General features: G+C 47.5%; 1 protein-coding gene across 3 annotated transcripts; it reads left to right on the top strand.

Annotated features, from left to right (window-relative positions):
* Positions 1 to 360: 360 nt before the first annotated feature.
* On the top strand, positions 361 to 14,715 carry Usb1 (U6 snRNA biogenesis phosphodiesterase 1). Of its 3 annotated transcripts, none has more exons than XM_040278779.2 (7): positions 361 to 628; positions 1,718 to 1,884; positions 5,277 to 5,460; positions 9,856 to 9,909; positions 11,228 to 11,333; positions 12,569 to 12,652; positions 13,592 to 14,715. In XM_040278779.2, exons 1-7 carry the CDS (start codon positions 507 to 509, stop codon positions 13,781 to 13,783), a joined length of 909 nt encoding a protein of 302 aa, XP_040134713.1. In that variant the 5' UTR covers positions 361 to 506; the 3' UTR covers positions 13,784 to 14,715. The 3 variants fall into 3 exon arrangements, 2 of the variants coding, with proteins under 2 accessions (XP_040134713.1, XP_005318293.1); XM_005318236.5 differs by having other exon boundaries at positions 375 to 628; positions 13,679 to 14,715; XR_002483138.3 differs by lacking the exon at positions 13,592 to 14,715 and having other exon boundaries at positions 374 to 628; positions 11,228 to 11,534.
* The last annotated feature ends 3,053 nt before the right edge of the window (positions 14,716 to 17,768 follow it).

Here is a 17,768-nt window from a genome sequence, read left to right on the forward strand (position 1 = left end):
GCGCTTCGGCTGACCAAGGGAGGGCGCTCAGTTCGCGCCCACCCAACCCGGCCTCAGGGGAGACGACTGCCGGTTCCGCCCCCCGACCGACTCCTGCACCTGACAGCGAGAGCCCGCCTGGACCCTCTCATCTTCGGCAACCGACGCGCGTCTAAACCGCTCGGCTTAGCTCTGAGAGCAGCGGCCCCGGGGCTCGGACTTTGAACCGGTTTGAGGAGGGGGCCCCGGGACCTGTGAAACGGGCACACCAAGGATGGAGCGGGGAGGCTCCGGGAGGCCCGGTAGCCCTCCACGCGCAGCCAGCGGGCAAACAGCATGCGGACAGCGTGCAGATCGCGGACACCGTCCTCGCTAGTGTCCCGCGGGTCCCGCCCCTTCTGGCCCCGCCCCGAGGCGGTGATACCATCGCCCCGCCCCCCCCGGGAGCACTTCCGGCTCAGCGGAACGCGGGGTGCGGGCTGAGGTTGCCCACGGACCTGCCCGGTAAAGGTGTTGCACAAGGCCCCATGAGCGCTGGACCCCTAGTGGGCTACAGCAGCAGCGGCTCCGAAGATGAGGACGAGGCTGAGGCTGAGATCGAGGCCGCGACCCAGGGGCGGACCTGGCCCGGGGCTGGGGGCTGTCGTCGGTGAGGATCGAGGAAGTCTCTTTCGCCGGGGCGCGGATTTGTTTGAGAACCCCGCCAGACCCGAGCGTCTGTCGACTGGGGAGGGGAGGCGGTTCCCGGGGAAGGAAAAGCGGGAAAGGAGGATCCAAAGGGCACCCCTGGACAAAGCCCCAGAGTGCCCCCACCAGGCTCGGGCAAGGTTAGGAGGCAGGACGCCAGCTCGGGTCCAACCTGGGCGCTGGCAAGTTCTGTGTTCTGTAAGGTAGCACACCGTCCCGGGTCTGTTTCTTCATTTGAACACAATTGCAGTGATAATACTTGCTTAAGCTTATGGAGACCCTGGTGCGGTGGCACATGTCAGAGACCCGGGGAGGCTGAGACAAAAAGATCACAATTTTGAGGCTGGCCTCCTGCAACAGTCTCTGTCTAAAAATAAAATTAAGAGGGGATAGCTGGGAAGGCAGCTTTATGGTAAAGTGCCCTAGGATCTCCAGAACCACATGCACTGCCTTCCCCCAAACACAGCATATGGAGAGCCTTTTAATTCATCCAACAAATACTCTTTGAGCACCTAGTCTGAGCCAAACTGAAGACTGGGAACTTAAGTGGACAAAAGCCATGAAAGTCTATTTTTTTTTTTTTTTGTGGGCTCTAGGTTCTTAAGTAACTATCTTTGCTGAGTGCTTTACAAGCAGTATCACTGTTGATGGCCTAGTAGTTTTGTCAGGTAGAAATACAGTTAACACATGAGGAAACATGTATCTCAGAAAGGGTACATCACTTGCCCAAGATCACAGAGTTAGAAAATGCTGCTCCATCTCAGGCCTGTCCAACCAAGGATGTAATACCTAAACCACACCTTGCTGCCTGCCCGAGTGTTTCTCATGGGGACCATGCTTTATTCTAAGGTCTGCTTCTCAGACTTGTTGAGAGACTCCAGCGCAAATACGTGGGAGAAAGCTTTGTGACTTTCTAGAAGCTACCTCATGTACTTGCCTGGAAAACCACACTCAGGATCATATTTATAAGGGGTTACAGCTTTTGTTGGGTGTATAAAAGCAAGAGAATGCTAAAAAGATAAATGTGCTTGTTTTCTTTTTTCTTCTGCAGTGGCCAGAGTCCTGATCCTAGCCAGAGGTTTCCAGTGCCCGACAGTGTACTGAACATGTTCCCCAGCACAGAGGAGAGGCCTGAGGATGACAGTGCAAAACATGGGGGACGTGTGCGCACCTTTCCTCATGAGCGAGGCAACTGGGCCACCCATGTGTACCTACCATGTGAGTCATGTGTGACAGGCAAACAGTTGAGACCAATAGGTGCCTCTTGATGTATTTAGCCACAACTAAGAGGAAGAAACCAGAACCCTGTCTGTGCCTCCCCAGCCCTGATAAGTGGATAGCAGGCAAAAAAATGCCCAGAGTCAGACTTCATCCATTATCTACTGCTCTGGGTATCCTTTGGACTTCTCAGATCTCAGTTTTCTCACCTCCAAAAAGGAGATAATAGTAATACCTATCTTTGGAAGATGAACTAGATAATTTCTGCCAGGTTCCTCGTACAATTCACAAAGTAGGTGGTGGCTCTTATTATTTTGTGTAGCCTTCTCCCATTACCACCAACATCCCCCACCAAGAATGGTGCACTTGTCACAGTTGATGAGCCTACATTGGTACATCACCATCACCCAGACTCCAAAGTTGGTATTAGGGTTCACTCTTGGTGTTGTACCTTCTGTGGGGAGACTTGTGCTACCATTATAGAATCATATAGTTCACTGCCCTAAGAATCCTCTCCTCCTCTTATCCATCCCTCCCCTACTTCCTCACCTCTGTGAACCAGTGATCTTTCAACCATCTCCATAGTTTACCCTTTCCAGAATGCCATGGAGTCAGAATCATTCAGTAGGTAGCCTTTTCAGATTGTCTTCTTTCACCTAGTAATACATATTAAGGGCTCCTCCATGTATGTCATGGCTTGACAGTTCACTTTTTTTTTTTTTTTTTTAGTACTAAATAACATTCCATTGTCTGGATGTATCATAATTTATTTATCCATTCACCTACTAAAGATGGATACTTGTGATTGCATCCAAGTTTCGACTGTTATGAATAAAATATAGACATCTGTGTATAGTCTTTCATGTAGATGTAAGTTTTCAACCTCTTTGGGTAAACACCAAGGAGGGCAGTTGCTGGATTGTGTGGTAACGATTATGTTTAGTTGTGTAAGAAATCACCAAAATGTCCTAGGCAGTGGTTGTGCCATTTTACATTCCCAACAGTAATGAATCAGAATTCCTGATACTCCATGTCCTTGTCAGCATTTGGTATTGTCAGCCATTTTAACAGGTATATTGTTGCATTTCCTTGGTGACATATGATGTGGGACATCTTTTCAGGTGCTTTTTGCTCTCTGTATAGCTTCTTTGGTGAGGTGTGAATCAGATTTCTGTCCTACTTTATAATCAAATTGTTTATCTTCTTACGTTTCATTTTAAGAGTTTCTTCTATATTTTTCTATTTTTAATCAGACATATCTTTTGCAAATGTATTTTCTCCTAGTCTATAGCTTTCATTCTCTTAATATCTTTTACAAAGCAGAAGTTCTTAAATTTAATGAAGTCTACTTTTTTTTAAATAACTTTATTTTATTTTATTTTCATATGGTGCTGAGAATTGAACCAAGTGCCTCAAACATGCAAGACAAGCACTGTACCATTGAGCCTCAACCCTAGCCCATAATGAAGTCTATCTTATCAATTTTAATAACTAATAAACAATATAGCAATATAAACCTTTGGGAGACCCATATTCAAACTATACCTACCAGTTCTATCAATTTCCTGTTTTCAATTTCATCAATTTCTGCTGATTTGTATTATTTCTTTTCTTCCGCTTACTTGGAATAGAATTCGCTCTTTTCTGGATTTTTTTTTTATTTTTTATTTTTAGGTGGACACTTTTTTTTTTTTTAAATTTTTATGTGGTGCTGAGAATCGAACCCAGTGCCTCACGCTGAGCCACAGCCCTAGCCCCTTTTTCTAGATTCTTAAAGAGGAAGTATAGAGGATCGATTTTAGATCTTCTAATATGTGCTTTTAGTTATATAAGTATTCTTCCAAGCACCTCTTTTGCTGCATCCTACAAGTTCTGATAAGTTGTGTTTTCATTTTCATTTACTTAAAAATACTTGTAGGTGGTACCTGCCTATAATCCCAGCAACTGGTGGTAGACCTAGGCAAGAGGATTGCAAGTTCGAGGCCAGCCTCAGCAACTTAGGGAGACTCTGTCTCAAAAAAACAAAATCTGCAAATTTCTCCTGAGATTTCTTCTTTGACACAGATGTTATTTAAAAGTGTGTTGTTTAATCTCTAAGTATCTGGGAATTTTCCAGTTCTCTTTCTGTTATCAATTTCTAGTTTAATTCCATTGTGGCCCAAAGTCAGACAATGTTTGATTTCTAATCTTTTAAATTTAAGGGGTTCTGATACCTACTCTCTCTTTAAACTGTATTTTTTGCCTTTTATTATGTTTTATCATTTTTTCTTCATAGCTGAATATGATGTATTGCATAACAGGGACATGGTAAACAGGCCTTCAGTAACATGGTGAGGTGTGAAGGGGAAGCATTCTGCAGCCCTGTGATCAGGTCCCAGTCATTTAAATGAGCCTGTGCCTCTGGACTGTGGACAGCAAGGCGAGAGCCAGTTTAAAGTTATTTCCCTTCCCCCAGGTCAGTAGGGCTCCTATTAAAACACCTGCAGGTCAGGCTCTGGTTAAACCTAAGGGCAGACCTTTTAAGAAAAACAGAATTTCTAAATGATTTCTTTCTATCCCCTTGTGCCAGAAGAAGCACAAGATGATTTTTCTCCAAAATTCTGTGAGAACCTGGTAGAGTTCCAGATCCTAACCCTCAGAAAGCAATGTGCATATATGTATGTCCCACAACCCACATCTTCTTAGCGTTTTTAACTTTCAGATTTGTGTACCCTGAGTCTCCAGCAATTTGTCTATTACAATTTAGGCCTCCCTGCGCTAGCCCTTGTTCTCACACAGGTTTCAGCTCATGTACGTCTGGTCAATAATTTGTGAGCCTCTGTATTCAGCTGTGTGTCACTCACTTCTCTTATAGATCTAAGAAGAGCTGTTGTTTTCTTAGTTTGCTGAACATTTTACTTGTTAGCATGAAGTGAAAATTTCCAAACTTTTTTTTTTTTTTTTTTGGTACTGAGGATTGAACTCAGGGACACTTAACCACTGAGGCACATCCTGAGCCCTTTTTTGTATTTTATTTAGACACAGGGTCTCGCTAAGTTTCTTAGGTCATCACTAAGTTGTAAAGGCTGGCTTTGAACTCACGATCCTCCTGCCTCAGACTCCTTAGCCGCTGAGATTACAGGAGTACAGCACTGCACCCGGCAACTTCCATGTTTTTTAATGCTGGACTATAAACCGAAGTCTCCTCCCTGTGTGTATCTTGTTTACCTGAATTCTTTTCAGTGAGCACATATTACTTCTTTAACCAGAAATGCATGTTAAATTTTAATAAGCTTTATAGACACAGACTCAAACCCAGAGTGATATGGGCTTCTGTCTGCCTTCTGGGCTTTTTCACTCAGCCTTGAACCTTGGCTAAGACAACAGCCCATCCGCTCCACTCTTCCTTCCAGATGAAGCCAGGGAGGAGTTCCTGGAGCTGCTTGATCTGTTGCTACCCCACGCCCAGACTTACGTGCCCCGGCTGGTGAGGATGGAGGCCTTCCACCTCAGCCTGTCTCAGAGCGTGGTTCTGCGTCACCACTGGATCCTCCCCTTCGTGCAGGCTCTGAAAGACCGCATGGCCTCTTTCCAGAGGTGAGCGCTTCCCGGGGCCTCTGGCTGTTCTCTCCAAGGCTTCTCCCCCTTTCCTGAGCTACTGCAGGTTGGAGGTATGGGATTCATTATCCCAGCAAAAGGAATAGAACACAGGAACATTGCAACATCTCCTGGGGCCACCTGCGGTACATCTCATCCCATGTGACCTTGGGCACATTATAAATTCTTGATACTTCTAGTTTCTAACATGCCATATAGGAAAATCTTCACTCTCTTTCTCTACACTCTCACTCAACATTTCTAACACAACTGTAGCCACATGATATCCTGAAATTTTAGTTCAGTTCTGATGGTAATGACCCAAAGTTAGTGCACACATCACAGGTTAGGGGCTCAGTCCCACGAGACTGCCCCCCACTTCAGATGCTAGCTTCTCATGTTGGATCCCCATGTTACCACAACTCTTTTTCAATTTTGCTATAATTCAGAGGTTTCTGTGACTCCCTCCTCAGGCTTGATCATTAGCTAAAATAGCTCACAGAACTCAAAACAGTTCATTTAATAGATTATCAATTTGGATCCTTTAAAGGATATTTTAGGGGATCCAAATGAACAGGCAGATGAAGACACACATAGGGTGAGGTCTGAAGTGTGCCAGGCTCAGGAGCTGGTCTCCGTGAAGTTAGGGAGTGTGTCACCTTCCCAGTGCACCATGCATTCTTCACCAGAAGGAACTCTTCAAACCTGTGCGTTAGGGATTCTTCTGGAGGTTTCAATATGAAGGCATTATTAACTCTAGCTCCTCTCCCCTCCGCAAAGGATGGGGGTATAGGGCTGAAAGTCCAGGCTTCTAATCATGGCTTGCTCTTTCCAGGTGACTGTCCCTCTTATAGGAGTCCAGCAAGAGTTGCGGAAAGTTCCAAAGGATTTAGGAATGCTGTGTAAGGAACCTGTCAAACACTAAATAATAGAACGAAAGATGGTCTCAGCATCCTTACTGTTTAGGAACTTATATGGGTTTAGGAGCTCTGGGTCAAGAACGGAAGCAGTGACCAATATAAATTTCTTAATTTCTCATATCTGCATACAGGGCATGGCAAGATGTCTGCCTCAGAGGCGCTTATGGTGAATGAAATTCTGCCTGCCCCTCAGCGTGGCACTTGGTAAAGGGCCAGAACTGAACCCTATTTCTGGTTTTGTCTACGCGCTTACGACATTTTCCCCCTTAACTAGTTCATGCCATTCTCCTACAGACATGCTTTTCCTGCTAGACTTCAGCACATCAGAACCCTGCTCTTGCCAGGCATGGTGGCACATGCCTATGATACCAATGATTTGGGAGGCTGAGCCAGGAGGATCACAAGTTCAAGGCCAGTCTTGGCAATTTAGCAGGGCCCTAAGCAGCTTAGCCACACCCTGTTTCAAGAAATAAAACAGGGTGGGGATATAGTCAGTGGTAAAGTGCCCCTGGGTTCAATTCCCAGTACAAAAAAAAAAATTAAAAAAAGGACCCTCCTGCTCTTTCTACCAGATGGCATGTGCCCCAGAACCCCTCAGTCCTCGGGATCATCAGTCTTGGCATTATTTACAGCCTATAGCTCATTACTCCTCACCTCCACTCATTCCCATGTCCCTCTTCCCTTCTGGAGCCCAGGTTCCCCCCAGCAGGATAATAGCTTCTCTCTGAATAACCCACAGCCTTCTCCAGGTGCTCTGGTTAATCATGCCATTAAATAGATTCTTGCTGAGTGCTTGGACATTCAGGAGGGAACGGAGCCTGGAGGACACCTCTCTTAGAGTTCGGTGGGTCCACTGAAGGCTGGGACTGGAAAGAGCCTAAGAAGCGGTGGTGGTTTTGTGACTCTGCTTTTATCTGCAGAGCTTTTTTTCAAATGAGGTGTTCCACAGACACCCACTGTGTAGATGTGTGAGACAGGTAGAAATAGAAGTCTCTGGGCTGGGGGTGTAGCCCAGTGGTACAGTGCATGTGTAGCTTGCACAAGGCCCTGAGTGGGAACTCCAGCACTGAGAGAAAAAGAAATAGAATTCTGTCTCCTAGCCAAGGCCCATACCCACAGCTGAAGAAGCCCTAGGCCCAGAAATTCTAGTGAAGGGCTTCGCCCAACTAATGGGTTCGACCTAACTAGTTGAACCCTTTCTGAGGGCTAGAGGGGAAGATTTACTCCAGGCCAGTCAGTCATCTAGAGGATCAAGACTGAAGCTCATCTGTTCTCCAAGCCTAGGCCACCTCCTTTCAAATTTGCTGAACTTTATGTATACTTTCAGGACTGTTTTGGTCACAGATATCAGAAACTCAACCCAAAGTGGCTTAACACAAAAGGGGATTTATAGGCTGGTATAGCTACAAAGTTCAGAGGAAGCGCTAGCTTCGTGATGAGAGAGTGGAGGTCACCAGAAGATGGCACCTGGCTCTTACTGTCTCAGCTCTGTGCACCTGAGGGACACTAGCATCTCCAGGCTGACCTGCCTAGGAAGATAGCCCTCTTTTTTTTTTTTTTAATATTTTAGTTATACGTGGATACAATATCTTTATTTATTTTATGTGGTGCTAAGGATTGAACCCAGTGCCTCATGCATGCTAGGCAAGTGCTCTACCTCTGAGCTACAAACCCAACCCATAGTGCTCTTCTTTACTTTTTTGTTTTTGTTTTTGTTTTTATTTTTGTCAGGAACAGAACTGAGGGCTTCAGGCATGCTAGGCAAGCCTTTGCCACTGAGCCATCCTCCTGCCCCCAAAAGCCCATTTTTCAAATAACTTCAGCAAAAGTCACAAAAGACTTGGATTGGTTTGGCTTGGTGTTCATGCTCTCCCTTTTGTGAGTGAAGAGTTAAAAAGCCCTTTCTCCTTCTACTTAAGAAGCTTTCTCTGCTAGAACACTGTTCCCTGACCAAGGGCAGCTTGTCGATAAGTTCTAGGTCTGGGAACAGCAGAGTTGCCCAGGGTGCAAGACAAAGGAAACGAGGCCCTGGTGGGAAGTCACAGTTCTGGGCCTCCATGAACCCACTTGTTCTTTGATAGGCAGGTGCCCATCTGGAAAATTCACCCAAGAGTTATTTCTAGAGTACCCGAGGGGTACCCAAGGAGTACATAGGTGGCTTTTTCCCTTGTTTACTTGGGAAACAGCTCCAGAGAACTGCCCCTGGCTTGCTGGATTGGTTCCCTCTGAGGAAATGCATCTGATGTGCCCGAGGCTCAGTGTTTCTTGCTCTGTGTCCTGAGTGGGGCTCAGCCAGCCATGGCCTCTTTGAGCTTGATTGTCAGGTTGAGTCCAAGATGACTGAGAACAAGCAGTGCACCCCGGATTCTGTTGCTGCCACTGAGGGCACTCTGCTCTGACAGGCCAGGCCTAGGTCAGTGCCTGCAGCTGAAGGGGCGGTGGCTGGACACAACATCCAGTGTCGACGGCAGAACACTTATCCAACACCTTCCAGAACTCTTTCCAAAATCTGTGCTTTCCCAAGAACTAGTGGTTCTGTTATCCCTTACATTTTCCCCAAAAGGGATGCTGAGCGAGGAGGCAGGGTGCTGGCTGGCTGACTTCATGCACGTGCACAGGTTGTAAGGCTCTGTCCAGCCAGCAGATAGTCCATTCCTTCCACTGGGATGAATCCTTTGGCCTGGAGGCTGTGAAATTATCTTTTCCTATGATGAGACTTGCCAAGATGGTCCAGGAGGGGCAAGAAGCCAGTCTGTCACTTTGCAATCACCAGTATCTTTAGGACACAGCCAGCACCTAACTGACTGAACCTGACTGGTCCCCGTGTCACTCATCTGAGGGGTCAGTGGGGGCCTGTTTCTGCCTCCTTTCACACCATTGGAGACCCACTATTCCTAGAGCCTCATAGGAGAGAGCACGGGCTTTGCAGGCAGACTGAGGTTCCTGCCTCGAAAGCTTCAGTTTCCGTCTGTAAAATGGGCATAGTTATAGTGCCTGCCTCAAAGGCTCATGTGAGGATCTCATGAGCTGATAAGCCCCAAACCCAAAGCTCAGCCCTTGCACATGGGAAGTGTTCTTGTTATTGCTTAGACTAAATCAGTGTTGTCCTTGTTTTAACCTGCAAGGCACAATTTAGCCCTCATATGATTTGTTATCACCCACTGATAACAAATTAAGTGATTAAGACTTTCTCAGTTCCCATCAGTAAAGTTGAGATAGTCTCAAATTGTTTGGAATGAACTGCTCTTATCAAAATAAAATTTTTTTGCTAGCATCTGAATGATACTACATATACTTGGACAGGGTGATTTTAAGGTCTTGCTAGCTCTAATTAGGGTTCAGTTTACCATTTATATAATGAGGTGACAATATTAAGTATAAAGTTCTATTTCTCAAGTGCTATTTATCAAACTATTTTTCTGTTTGTTTTTTCTTATTCTTCCTGAAATATGATCTTTTTTCTTCTAAATTTCAGATTCTTCTTTACGGCCAACCGTGTAAAGATTTATACCAATCAAGAGAAGACCAGGTATGTCCCCCTGATCCCAAGTCACTACCAGAAGAAGAGTCTTTGGTGGAGTGCTTTTTGTTAAATTTTTAACCAAGTCTGCCAGATTATAGGGAAGCTGTTCCCAAATCTGAATTTTCATTTAAGAAAAAGAACTGGGAGGCCAGGCATGGTGGCACATGCCTATAATGCCAGACATTCAGGAGGCTGAGGCAGGAGGATCAAAGTTCAAAGCCAGCCTGGGCAATTTAGTGAGACCCTGTCTCAAAAAGTAAAAAGGGCTGGGATGTAGCTCTGTGATAGATCGCTTGCCTGACCTGTGAGGCCCCAGGTTCAATCCGCAGTGACACAAAAATGAAAGACAAATAACTGGGGGAACATCGGGAGGGGTCCCAGAGGTGGAGCAGATGGGGCCCTTCTCGGTATAGGGAAGAAAGCTGTGAAGGTAGAAAACCTGCTCCTGCCCATCTGCATCCCTAGTTTTAACCTTTATCTCACACATTCTGCTCTCTGACCTTTGTGTGCTACACCAGCATCCCCACAGTGACACCGTCACACACCTCCCCTTGATTCATCCATTGCTGGGCAGTTGTGAGGCTCAAAAGAGGCCAGTGGATTTTAAAAGCATTAAATGAATATAAGAAGAAATTATCATTACCAAGTCTCAGAGCGAGCCCCAGTGTCCCCTCCACTCACTGAGCCACCCTCTCTCGGCACCTCTGAAAGGGCTCACTCCTTCCTTCATTCTGTGCTCTACAAATTTATTAAGCTACTGGGTTTCCAGGAGGGAGGAATTGGCAGCGTCACATACCACTGAACAAGTAAGTGAGGACAGAGGAGTATCCTTGACTTTAGTGACACGGAGGTCATCAGCAATCAGCAACTGGCAGGCACTCCTGCCAAAGGTTTGGAGACAGGAGGCAAGGAAGAAGGGGACAGGAAAGCTGGACCAAACACCTTTTTAAGAAGTTTTCCTGAGAACAGGATGGGGGCTGGCTGAAGGTGGGGTCAGGAAGGGCTTTAACCAGACTACGTGGTTCTGCTCTCGTGGTTCTGCGCGGGAGAGCCGCCTGAGCACTGTGGGAAGAGGCGGACCCAGGGGGCAGAGTGCAGAGCAGTAGCAGCAGGAGCCATGTGGGTTGGACCTGGGGAAAGAAGGCTTAGAGACAGAGGAGGAGAGAGGAGAGGCTTATGGAGCAGCCCTGGAAGCTCAGGAGGGAGGTGGAGTGAGCCTATGGCCAGGCTTCCTGCCTGGTGCGTACCGCTCCTCCTTGGGTGGTCTGTGCCCTCAGAGGCTGTATCTCATGCCCATGTTTCCTTTGCCTCTGCCTCTCCCTAGGACCTTTGTTGGGCTTGAGGTCACTTCAGGGCATGCCGAGTGCCTGGACCTGGTTTCAGAGGTTGACAGAGTCATGGAGGAATTCGACCTCACCACTTTCTATCCGGTAATGAACAGGGTTGGAGATAATGAATGGAGATACTTATTGTCTCTTCAACGGGCTGCTGCTTCTCCACTGGCCCGTCTCTAACTGGAATAAAGCCATCCTTAAAGAAGCCTTCATCAGAGGCAAATTAAAGAGCCCTCCAGACTTTGCTGTGTGGAGTGTCCCAGATGCCAGCCCACAGAGGACACATGCCACTGGGAGGTGAGGGGTCTGAGGTACAGCTAGATGCAGCCCATCCAAAGTCTAACGTTTTTTAAAACTCCATATTTTAAATATGGTCCAGTATGTCTCCTACTGCACAATGTCTCCATGTTTGTTTTATATTTCTTAAGAAGTATCTCCTATAATTTTTAGCAAAATAGACCCTCTGAGAAGAGTTGTAGCTTTGCATACTTTACTGCACCTGCCACGTGCTCTCCGGGGGTACTGAAGAGTCCAGGTGGAATGTCAAGGCTTTAAAGGGCCCATTGATTTTATTTGATATATTTTTTTAAAACCATGCTGAAATATTTAACAATGAACTTGAATGGAAATAAGTATTATTTCTTTAAAATTTTAGACGTTTTGAATTTTGTTCATTTCATCTGAAAAGTATGGCATCTGTTAGGATGTTCTCGATCGGAAAACAGAGTCAGATCCTGGTTTCTCTTCCATATCCCCAGATTTAATGACTCTCTGTATGATATTTATAGGAAAGCCTCTCAGAACGGATTGTCTTAGTTAGCTCAAGCTGCCATAATAAAATACCATAAACTGGGTGTCTAAAACAACAGAAATTTGTTTCCTCACTTTCTAGAGGCTAGTTATCCAAGATCCAGGTGCTGGCTGGGTTGGTTGTGGTAAGGACTCTGGCTTATAGACCAGTTCCTCCCACTGTGCCCTCCCATCCTGGAGGAGAGAATCGGGAGTGCACAAGATCTCCAGAATCTCTCCTGCCAAGGGCACTCACCCCATCATGAGAGTCCCTTCCTCGTGATCATATCTAGCCATAATTACTCCCTTAGGCCCCTCTCCAAATGCCATAAAAATGGTGAGGTTAGGTCTTCAATATGTGAATTTGGGGAAGGGGATAAGACCAACTGCAGGCTATTTTATCTTTCTGCTGTCCTTGGGATCAACGCTAAGGGTCAGATCTCTCAGACAGGCCAGGGATCCAGCAAGAATATCCTGATAGCTCTGTCCCAGACCTGCTGTGGCATCCAGGTGATAGCTTGCATCCCTCTTTTCCTCTACAGGACCCTTCATTCCACATCAGTCTGGCCTGGTGTGTGGGTGATGCTCGTCCCCAGCTAGAAGGACAGTGCCTGCAGGAACTACAGGTAAATTCCCAGGGCAGGAGCAGAGAGTGCTGAGCTCTGGAAGGACAAGGTGGACACTGGGGAGGGGAAGGACTAAGCATCCAAACCTGTATGCCTGGGAAGCCAGTGAAATGGCAAAAAAACAAAAAACAAAACCCTCAAACGTTACCTTGCAACTCAAAGTGTGGTCCGTGGACCAGCAGCACCAGCAGTACCTGGAAGCTTATTAGAAATACTATTGCTTTGATCCCACCCCTTGCCTAGGAAAGCAGAAATGCATTTTAATAAGATCCCTAGGGATGTGAGTTGCAGGAGGCTGTGAGAAGGCTGCTGGTTTTCCCTGCAAGGCTTGGGCTTGGCCTGTACTGGGAGTGAGTGGAGGGTGCCAGGTGTAAGGAACATCCAGCCCCCAGAACCTAGCACAGTTTGATAGTAGGTGAGATGTTTTACCCTCCCATTAGTGCCCTTGGGGGAGAACCAACAGTGACCAGCAGCTGATGCTCTGCCCCCGGTGGGGAGGCAGTGGGGAGGCAGGCCATGCGGGAATGTGGCTTATGCTGCTTAGCTGGCAATTCTGTTTTTCAAGAAAAGCCAGAAATGCAGATTTTTATGTGTATCTCCCAGTTTTCAAATATTGGAAAATGATGTCGATTTTTAAAAACACTTTGTAAGGCAAACAGACTCTGTGCAACCCACAGACCATCATGGAGTAGCCTCCCTGCTCTGCCTCGGTCATGCTGGGAGAAACAGAGAGCACGGACTTCTGACTCTAGCAGACCTGGGTCCCAGTCCTGGTCCCCCTGGTTTCTGAAACCCAGAGCTTTGAGCTTTGTGTCCTCATCTGTAAGTTGGGGTGGTAGATGGATGGCACAAAGTTGCAGAGATGATTAGACCAGACAGCTCCTGCAGAGCCGGGGGCTGCGCAGCTGCTTCCCCCTCAGCATTGTCTACCCTCTGAAGGAATTCACGAGGCTGCTTTTGTTTGCCATGTCCTCTGGGTCCGGGATTTCCCTTAATGTGACCGTGCTGTCCCGCTGCTGGCTGAAGGAAATCTTGGATGAGTTTGAGGATTCTGAGATGCTGCTCCGCGTGCTCACCGAGCAGGTGCGCTGCAAGTCTGGGAACAAGTTCTTCTCCATGCCTTTGAAGTGAGCACAGAAGCCTTACTTGTCCAGGCCCCTCTGCAGGCCAGGCCATGAAGAGGAATAGTCCATGGGAACACTCCCAACCTCCCTCTAAGAGGCCCAGTCATGCCTCGGACTGAGTGGTGTTGCCATCCTGGATTGTCCTGGGGGCTGCTTCTCCTGGTCCTCTGGGGTTTCAGGTTGGATGCAGCTGTATTGTGGTCATTCCCAGGAGTCACCAGTAGAGGGCAGCCTGGGTTTCCTAATTCTTACACTGTGGCTATGCAGAAAAGAAAAATGAGGGCTGCCAGGGGAGCCCACCCACACTCAGCCAGAATCCCCACCATAGTCCCCCTAATGAACAGCCCCCTCCCTGCCACTCCCCCTTCTGTGTTTAGTATTTTGATGCCCTTGGCCTCATACCAGGTTTTTTTAAATCATCATGCCCTGCCTTATCCCTGTCAAGCAAGGACATAGGGTTTTCCGAGAGTCTGTCACCCTCCTTCCTTGAAGTATGTCACTTTTATTTATTTTCTGTTAATCCCAGCCCCTCCTGTGCCAACAGAGACCATTTCGGGGCCAAGGTACAGGGTGGTAATTTGTGGTTCAGCATCAGTTTTCTCCATTCTTTCCTCCCACTCACCCCCAGCCAGGTGCCTGGGGAGACTTGAGCAGATGTTTCATTTTGGCCTAGCCGTGGCTGAAAGCCCGGCCTCCAGCACTCTGTGACCTCTGGCTTCCCCACAAACTTTCCCAACTTCCCCGGTCAGTGCCTGGGCATTCTGTAGGGAACCTGGAGGGAGGACCAGGGATACACAGGACCTTTATTTTTTCCATCCCTCACCAAGGTGAAGGGCCAGCTCTCTCCAGTTATTATCTGGGTTTCTGGTAATAGATGAAGAAATGTTTTTGTTATAGTTTCAAATTATGTTCAACAAATAAAAATTGCATTTTTAAAAATTTTTTGTCTTGTTTTGGACTGTAAGAAGGTGAGTGAAAGGTGACTCTCCTCTGTCCCTGCCTCCCCAGGTGTGCTTCACAATTTAGAGGGTCTCTGTGAGTCTCTTATGACTTCTAAGGTGGGCTAAAGGGGTTTCAGTAAAATGAGGGTGGGGTCACCCAGCCTTGCCAGGCCCTCACACGGGAGGCTGCCGGAGCACATGTAGCCAGGGCTGGGTGTGTGGCAAGGGATTGCCTTCCCCGTTCCTCAAGGGTCGAAGCACAGATGTTTAGACTTTACACTGCTGTAACACTTATTGCGTCCTAGGACCTTCTCATGTACTCTTTTCCATAACCCCCTGAACAGAAACCAGGGTAGGAAAGATTGTTGCTTTATGGAAGAACTTGTTAAGTGACTTGCCTGGGGGCATGAAAAATCAGCGGTAATGGCCTGACCCAGCCCTAACATCAACTCCTGTTCTGGCAGGGCCCAGGTGTATCACTGCACACCACAGGCTCCTGCTCAGCCCTGAGGGAAAGGTGCAGGGAGAGGGGCCCATTGCTCTGGCTGCCACTGTGCCCTGGCAAAACCGCCCTATCCTCACTCAGGAGGCCACGTGCGTACCTATTCCCCTGAAACCACCACACTGGTCTGACTCCTGCCTGACTGGTCAGTTGCTTCCCTCTTCTTGCATTTGAGATCACAATGGTGAGAGAGAGGGGGCCAGTCATGTTTTCTGTCTTGCAAACAACGTGGTAACTCTGGCTGCACAACCCACATTACTGACACCTGCTCTGTGCTAGGCCTGAATTGGACACTGACATAAATCAGTCAAAGTCTGACCCCGGTGCTCAGAATGGGGAAAGCAGGCAAGGTGCGTGGAGAGGAATCCCTAGCCCCAACTTCATACTTCCCAAAACGACTGGCTGCTTCCCTGGGGAGGATGTAACTCCTATAGTGTCCGGCAGAGGATGGAATTAGAGAGCAGCCACTTTGAGGAATGGGCCAAGATCAATAAGCAGCTCTTCAATGGAGAATGGATGGTGGCGATTGAGGAAGGAAGCAGAAGTTGCGCTGGGGGGAGGGGTGGGCAGGCCAGGCTGGGCGTGAGGAGGCCAGGCAGCAGGGGCTTGGCGGATACCCAGACATCGGATGTGCCTCCAGAGCAGAGCAAAGTGCTCTACTCCCGCTGACAGTGCAGAAGCAGCTGAGGCTCTTCCATAAGAGGAAATGTACTCCAGAAACCAGGGAGAGAACTCTTGAGAAAGAAGGAAAGATTGGAGCAGGCTGAGGTCCCAAGCTGCTGGCTTGCAAGGAAGAAATGCTCTTGATGAGGATTTTTTCACACCAGGGAGAGAACCGAATCAACACATCTGGCCCCAGCGTCCTCAGACTTTCCCACAGGGCAGGGAAATGGTCATCTCATGGCCTGATTGGCGGGTTTCCACCTGGCACTCCCAGGCCTCTCCATCGCCTCTCCAGACCACCCCAGCTTTGTTTCCAAGGGAAAGAGCAATTACCTCGGCTTGCTTGTTTATTCCTTGTCTTGGCACCAGGAGTCCCAGGAACTGCCTTGCAACCCAACCGGACCTGTTTTGCCTGCCTCAATTGTGCCAAGCACTGAAATGGTGAATTTTGCAAAAGAGAAAGAGTTTATTCATCAGGCAGCCAAATGAGAAGAGGCAGGAGTCCCAAGTCTCAAATCTGCCTCCCCAGGACAGGGTTTAGGGATGCATGGGGTAAAGAGGCAGGGTGGTCTGAGGCGTGGGGAAGGGTGGTCAGACTAGGAAAAAGTGAAGTCATCTGAGTTCTGCTCAGGCATAGACCAAGAGTCCTATGACTCTTCAGAAAATGGCAGCATTAGCATGCTCTGCAGATGGTATTTTTAGCTCTCTGATGTCAAAAGGGCACCCGTCGGACACCTGACCGGGCCCAAGTGAAGGGTTAGTGATTTTAGCTGATTTGAACTACCTCAAAATTGCTGAAAACCAACTTTACCACGACTCATATATCAGAAGTGTTATCTACCTATCTCAAAGTGAATGTGAGTATACTGCTGAGCTACAGGACAGCTAAAATGGGTGATAAATGCAAGAGGGTTTATTCAGGTTTTCCCTCAGTGGCAGCCTCACCTTTGAGGTGGGCCTGGTATGCTACCTTGAGGGGGGAAAGGGTCCTGGGCCTGGGCAACTTTCTTTCACTGAACCAGACCTCTCCTTCTAGCTGGGTCAGCTCTTACAATGAGGAGACAAATCCTCAGAGGGGAATAACATGTTCCAGATCATCCAGCAAATTCGGGCTGGGATAGGAACCTCATGCCCTGGCTTTCAGTCCAGAGCTTTCTATACAACCCCTGACACCACATCAGGGTCTCAAAATGAAACTATGCTATGAAACACAGTAAACAGGCTTTGATTCAAAAGACCAAGAAGAAAAAAAAAGTTGGGGTCAGGGGTCAGGATAGAGATGAAACAATGTTGGCAAGCTGTGGTGTTTAAAGCTGGCTGACCAAGGGCTGCTGTTCGTGCTTCTCAGTTCCTTGTGTCCTCTTAAGATCTTAGGTTCTGGCTAGACAGGACAGAAACTTAGTTGCCTTGCCCACGGTACCTGTAGGAGCCAGAACTAATCATTGGGAACCCCTGGTCACAGGGGAAGCCACTTTCAAGAGGGATCCCCATAAGAGAAAACAATCTCTGGACTTGTCCAGCTGCAGGCCTCTACAGATGCTGCTCACCTTCTGGGCTCCTTTCTTATTCAGTGGTCCCATAAACCCACTTTTATTAAAAAAGAAAAACTGGCTGAATGAGAATAAACACGGGGAAAGATTGCAATGCATTCATTTAAACAGGGGCAACCCTGATGTCCATTTCTGAAAACCACTGTACGTTTCCCCAAAGCAAATTTCAAAGTGGAGAATTTAGAAACCCATTTCCTATATGAGGGATCCCTACAGAGAAGTTAAAGAAAATCAATGAATTTGCCAAACTCGAACTTCCTTCCTCGGAGGAAGCTCTGCCAGGTAACATCAGGTCGGTTCTAATAGGCCATTTCCAAGGCTCTCACCCTGCCTCCA

The sequence above is a fragment of the Ictidomys tridecemlineatus genome, chromosome 15 (genome assembly GCF_052094955.1).
Source record: "Ictidomys tridecemlineatus isolate mIctTri1 chromosome 15, mIctTri1.hap1, whole genome shotgun sequence".
Classification (NCBI taxonomy): Eukaryota; Metazoa; Chordata; class Mammalia; order Rodentia; family Sciuridae; genus Ictidomys; species Ictidomys tridecemlineatus.

Coding starts and splice junctions, on each gene's coding strand:
- Usb1 (XM_040278779.2), top strand. CDS start 507: ATGAGCGCTGGACCCCTAGTGGGCTACAGCAGCAGCGGCTCCGAAGAT. Junction 1,885..5,276: donor CACCCATGTGTACCTACCAT/GTGAGTCATGTG, acceptor TCTTCCTTCCAG/ATGAAGCCAGGGAGGAGTTC. Junction 12,653..13,591: donor AGTGCCTGCAGGAACTACAG/GTAAATTCCCAG, acceptor TACCCTCTGAAG/GAATTCACGAGGCTGCTTTT.